The sequence below is a fragment of the Cryptomeria japonica genome, chromosome 3 (assembly GCF_030272615.1).
Source record: "Cryptomeria japonica chromosome 3, Sugi_1.0, whole genome shotgun sequence".
Lineage (NCBI taxonomy): Eukaryota > Viridiplantae > Streptophyta > Pinopsida > Cupressales > Cupressaceae > Cryptomeria > Cryptomeria japonica.
In genome coordinates this window covers 85280079-85286710 of record NC_081407.1, presented here as the reverse complement: position 1 = coordinate 85286710, position 6632 = coordinate 85280079, and the positions used below count along the sequence as shown (strand labels likewise).

The 6632-nt window shown below is 32.3% G+C and overlaps 1 protein-coding gene across 1 annotated transcript; it reads right to left on the bottom strand.

The window, feature by feature from the left end:
* Window positions 1–1275: 1275 nt before the first annotated feature.
* LOC131070979 (calmodulin-like protein 2) lies at window positions 1276–2228 on the bottom strand. Its single transcript, XM_058006686.2, has 2 exons — window positions 2072–2228; window positions 1276–1922 (listed from the first exon to the last, which is right to left on the bottom strand). Exon 2 carries the CDS (start codon window positions 1863–1865, stop codon window positions 1404–1406), a length of 462 nt encoding a protein of 153 aa, XP_057862669.1. The 5' UTR covers window positions 1866–1922; window positions 2072–2228; the 3' UTR covers window positions 1276–1403.
* Window positions 2229–6632: the final 4404 nt, after the last annotated feature.

Here is a 6632-nt window from a genome sequence, read left to right as displayed (position 1 = left end):
AACTCTCTTTTTCATTTCCTATCTAGCCAAACTTGTAATAAATTTTGAACAATGCACTACATGAAGAAAACATGAAGAACTAATATATGGTGTAGAATAATTGATCTAAAGCTCAAAAAATAATATTTTAAAAAAGAAGAGCATAATGTTAACTTAATAGTTTGGTACAATGGTTGTATTGAGAAGAGGAGGACCTCCAAATGAAGGACAAAGATTTAATAATGATAAGAATTCACAATAAATATGGGGAATTGAGTTTATCTTTCTTATGTAACTATTTTTTTTTTTACTTCTTGAGATTTATAAATATTAAATAATATATATTAAAATCCCTCAAGTGGGCATACAATAATTGATTTAGATTAAATAAATAATTTTAAAGTATTAATAAGATTCAATTTGGAATTAATAATTATGTCTCCACATAAATTTGATGGCCGAATGATTGTCAAGGTATTCCATTAAACAACTCAGATGTTGTCTATAGGCATTTTTTGTGACATTTTTTCAAACCCTTTATGAGCATATGTGGTAAATGGCTTCAAATTAGTATAAGTCATTTGTTCAAATTGCATTATAAGCATATAGTTCATAAATAATCATAATCATGAGTAATGGCATTCCTTACAACCCATGTGTATGCCATCTTGTGGAAAATAAGACAAGTACACTATTATCAACTTCCAAACAAGTAAGATTTCATATTTTCTCATTTCCTAGAGTTCTTATTCCTTAGGTAGTGAAACAATCTCCTATTTTGTAGCTACCCAATAACACCTTTAAAAATTTTCTTCTTTATATGAGCCCCATTTTGTATTAGTTGATGTTAGAATATCTACTTTGCATGATTGTTTGAAGGTGTTATATAACTTAAGATGCGTGGTCATTTTATGATTCACGTGTATCTCAAAAGTGGGGGTAAAATATAATATTATGTTCCTAAATGTCACTAATACCCAGACATTAGAAAGGATAAAAGAAGAATAGACAAATAAAGAAAATAGAAAGCAGAGTTGCACAAATTACAAACCAAATTTCTAATTAAAAATTATTTCTACAAATGCAAACTTCATCATCATGTATAGATTTGACCCTTCACAACATTGACGGAATACTATCTTTTCAAAGTAAAGTATTAATTACCATAACCTCTAGTTGATCTTAAGATGTAAATTTCAAAATTTTCTTCGTTTTTTTTTTTAAACTCAAAACTAAATATATTCTCCTTCACAGAAATTCAATAATATTAGTTGATGTATTTGTTTTTGTTATTAAGGCAGCGAAACTCTAGTCTGCATTCAAATATGAGATCTCTAACATAAAATACACTGTTTTACCATCTAAACTACTGAATATTATATGGTTAACATATACAAGAATCATAAACGCTGAATAACCGTTCCTTAAGGAGAAACCTTAGAGGACATCATACTTTTGAATTCAGAGAAATCCAAAACTCCATTACAATCTGAATCAAATCTGCATATCATTTTCTCACAGTTTTGCGCATCTTGTCCCTGTGGAATCAATCCCATTGTGGACAACACGTTCTGAAGCTCGTTAGAAGAAATGTACCCATCTTTGTTTTGATCAAAAACTCTGAACGCCTCCATCAAATCATCGGACTCGCCTTTTTCTTCATCATCTTGATGATTGAAGATGGATTGATAAAACTCAACAAATTCCTCAAATCGCAGGGAACAACAATCCTCTTGAAGAGGTTTGTTCAGTATAGATCTCACATCACCTTCTGACATTGTTATTCCAACCCTGTTGACGAATCCACACAGTTCACCCACGCTCACCACTCCGTCACAATTTTCATCTAACATCTCATACACTCTACGAATTTCATGATCGGCCATTATTTTTCGAATTTGTAGAAGCGACTTGGTTGATCTTCAATTTAACTTTAAACAGGGCTGCAAAAACAAAAGCAAAAGTAATGGGTGAAACGCAGAGAGATCGCAAGAAACTTAGAATACGAATACAGATTTGAATTTAGGTTTCGTCCCATATATCACCCTGAGGCGTGCAATGTAATCATTTTTAAGGAAAGAAAACTCCTTACAACGCTTTGGGTTGGAAGTAAGAAGGAAGAATCCGTCCTCCACACTGGAAATGAGGAAGAAGAAGAGACGCCCACAATTACTCCTGCATTTACATGGCGTGACATTATTCAGTTCTTGCAGGAAACGCATGAAGACCAGAACACGGTTGTGGATGAAATCACGGAAATCCAATGGACGAACAAATGTGGACAGCAAGCAAATAAATAATAATTGTTGCGCGTTCTTCCCATTAAAGAAATGGAAATTGCCTTGCGTAACGGCATAGCTCTACTTCTTGATTAAGGAAATGTCCCACAAGAAAGAACCATCGAAACAATGGAAGGCAACGTTCAATTTCTCAACGCGGTTTTACGAAGTTTTCCTTTGGGTTTCCAAAAAGACTAATGTGAATGCCACTAGAGGAACATATTCTCATACTTTTGTATTTGGAAAAAAACATTGTGCTTAATTAGATTAACTTATATTTGTTCAATAAACTTCTAAACTTGAATTTAAGACTATGATGGAAATTGCAATGGAAATTGCATATTAAATTTGTTTTGGGTATATTCTAATTAGGTTGTTTTTAGTGTATCGTTAGTACAAAATTGGTATGTGTTTGGTATATTTTATTGAAAAATAATGATTTTAGTTTAATTGATTTTATTTGTATATATTTTTTGAAATTATTTTTCTTAAATTTAGTATTAACAATGGAAAATATTACCAAAATATAAATGAAGGAAATGGTACTGTAAACTTATGGTTTATATCATAGTTGAAAATCTCGGACTCGCCTCGGACTCGGCAAACCAAACATTTGTACTCGGACTCGGACTCGTGAAAGACTCGTGAAAGACTCGGCAAGGACTCGGCAAAAAGAAAAACCATAGTTTTACAAAAAAACATAAAGAAATTAATGCATTTAGAGAGCATAAGAGCCATAATTGAAACATTACACATGTCACATACTCATAGTTTCAACCTTTCAACTCTAAAATGTATAATACTAATTTATTCAATGCTAATTATGCTATTATATGGAGCCTAATCAGACTCAGAGGTTAAATTTTCCCTACTTCCATCGGCGCAGTTTCCCCCTATATTTTTCGATGGGGGTTTGGGGGCAGCGCCCCCAAGTTGGGGTCAAGGGGCATCAGGTGTTATTTTTCACTCCCTCAGTTATGCCAAATGAAGGCAAATTGTTTTTTAAAAAACTCAATTTTAAAGCTTGCATGACTTTTTTTCTGGGTCGCGCGAGTCCATCTGAAAGACTTGCAAGTCGATGCAAAAGACTTGTGCGAGTCCTTGCAAAAGAATCACGAGTCACTCCCCAAGACTCGCCTCACGAGTCCTTAGTGAGTTGACTCGTGGCTCCCATGGACTCGCGAGTCCGTGGTGAGTCCGAGGCGAGTCCACGAGTTTTAAAACTATGGTTTATATAATATCACCTGGTAGTTTTGTGCAATCATCCATTTTTTATAAAATCCAACAAAGAGATAGTTTTAAAGGTTGGTTTGTGTAACATTTGGTTTGATGCGCGAGCTTTTATTCAAGATATCTTTCAAGTTGCCTACATAAGGAGAGGGACCACTGATTATAATGTGTGGTTACATAATTATCTTTACATGCAGTATAGTTATACAAATTTAGAATTTAGAAGCCCTGCATGGAGACTTTGTAAGTGTATTATAATATTATTTGATGAGAATATACATTGACTATTTGAATAATTTTAAAGTTTGAAACTTTTTGCATGATATTATTTTAGATTACATTTTGTGTCATCTTGATGGTATACTTTTTTAGTCTTTTATATTGTGAATTCTAAATAGTTGTTTGTATATTTATGTGTGAAATTAAAATTTGAACATTATTAAAAGAAGATTGATTGATTGATTGGTGATGACGATGATGATATTGTTGATGTGCCAAGTTTATATATCGAAAATAATGTGAAGATTGAGAATGAGATGTTAGAGGATTTCTTTGGTAAAGTATGGGATGATGATTGGATAGGGTATATGAGATATAAGGATTCTAGGATGGTGTATAAGAGATAAGATAAATAATAAATAAATAATTTAGGTTGTGATATCTAGAACTATGTTAGATAGGAATAGCATATGTTCTTCAAGGTACAAGATTGGGTAGTCCTATTTAATAAATAACATGACAAAGGATGGATTGTGAAAAAACTATGGACATGTTAAGAGTTTTACAAATTATGTTTTAAGTTCATGCCCCAACCCTGGTCAAGATCAAGGTGGGAAGGGAAGATGTATGGAAATAATATGGATTAGATGGATGGGAGAAGATGTGGGATGAGTGGATGGTGTTGCAATGTAAAATGTATGATGGATTAAATGAATAGATAATTTATTTTCATATGTCGCCTTATTTCTAGATTTTCATCTTGGTAATTGTTTGAAATGTCATAAGAATGTTTTTTATTTTGAATAAACAACTTCCATAATTATATTGAATATTAAATTTGGATACATAAAGCATTGAAATATTGAAAAAGATAAAAAAATAGAGGGGCCTAGTTATCTAGCCATCCATGATAATATAGTGCTTTTTTTGCTATCTAAAGATCCAAAAGGCCAAAAAAATTACATAGCAAGGGAGAATAAAACATTGTAAGGCCCACAAAAGCGGAAATAAGCACATTAGTTGCTGAATGATATTTACTATTAGAGGAATTATTTATCTTTACATTTCTTTTCTCTTTTTTCATTGTCAAATATGATACTGGTAAATAGGTTTTCATCAATGATAACTGACCCAAGGTACAAAATAAATGATTTTCATGAAAGAACATTTTTTTTCTTCATTTTTTTTTTTTTTGAACTTTAAGAATGGTATTGATATTTAGATGATCACTAATTATCTTACTCTATTTAAAGATGATAATGTAGATGTTTGTTTCATATTACACTAATAATGATCTATACAATGAACACTTGCATACAAGCCATAGGTGCTTTGTGATCATTATTGATATTAGTATTGAGCACCCCAAAATGTAAACATCATGATAGAGTTTCATGAGAGTCCTTACAATAAAATGTTTTTGCTAGCACATAACAAATTAGCGATTTAAGAATATAGATAATGTAGATGTTTGTTTCATATTACACTAATAATGATCTATACAATGAACACTTGCATACAAGCCATAGATGCTTTGTGATCATCATTGATATTAGTATTGAGCACCCCAAAATGTAAACATCATGATAGAGTTTCATGAGAGTCCTTACAATAAAATGGTTTTGCTAGCACATAACAAATTAGCGATTTAAGAACTTTTTGGTTTTCAGGTAAAGTATCATTACATTGGCATGGTAGCTGTTGATAGATTATTTGGAATTTTTAATTTAGGATTTTCCATTTGCGAAATTTGAAACCACACATAATGAGTTTATATTTTGGATTGGAATTATGATTAGTACCAACAATTTTATATGATTTGTGTGGTGGGATTTATGACCATTTTGAAGTAACGTAGGAGACCTTTTTCTGCACCGCTCTACATTTTGATTGGCTATTGGATTGAAAACTTTTAGTTTTCTTGTGTTAGCCTAGGCCTAGCGTCGCAATATTACATTGTTGGCGGTTACACAGTTTCAATCATTGCATGTTTACCACTGGAATAACTATATTTGCACACTGTATAAAAATTATTCATCTTCATTCAATAAAATAATCAAGTATTTTGCCCCTCATTCGGCAGCTGATCATAATTTTGAGCTTCTGACTCGATGTTGGATGTGGTAGATCCTGTAAAGGCGTTCTAAGGTTGGTCCCCTGCAGTGCAACAATAGACATCATACGTTTTCTATTACACCTACATGGGTAATCTTTTCTTGACTTCAACAATGAGGAATGAGAAGGAGCGAGCGATAAGAAAGGCTCTTTTCTAAGTCGTGTAAGGTGCACTTCAATATTCACATGAATAAAGTAGGGTGTTTATGCTGAGCGTGGTGTGAGAGAAGACTTCGTTGGCTATTGCACTCTTCCGAACATTAATTTCCAACAAAAACAAGCATCGTGCCTTGCAATCTCAAGGTCTAGAGTAATTAAGAAGTCAATTATTTTGTGTCGATTTGAATAGAGTTTTATTTTATTTGTCCCATTGTATTAGCGATTTTGCCGCTAGTTTTTGTTGTTGCATTGCTACTAGTTTTTGTTGTTGCATTCAAGATTTTATTGAGGCATTCATATTAGATTGAAAACACATCGAGAAGGCTATCAAGAAATCGTATTACTAATTCTATTAAGATGATAATGTGGAAGATTCAAGAAGCAGAGAATTTGTAGTAAAGAAAGAAGATTTTAATTATGGTCACTGCTAAATTTCTCCCTCTTTATTGTCAAGGTGATATCTATATACAACCACAGTCTTGGTTTCCTCTAGAGAAGTTCTGAAATTAATATTTGTCATCACTAAGGTGAAGCGAACAAATGTTTGCAGCAGAGGCTCAATCCAACCATTATCTAATAGTATAAGATTTTTTATTGATGTTCTTTTGAAGATATTCTAGTGAATAATTCTGTAAAACAAATTCACCCTCT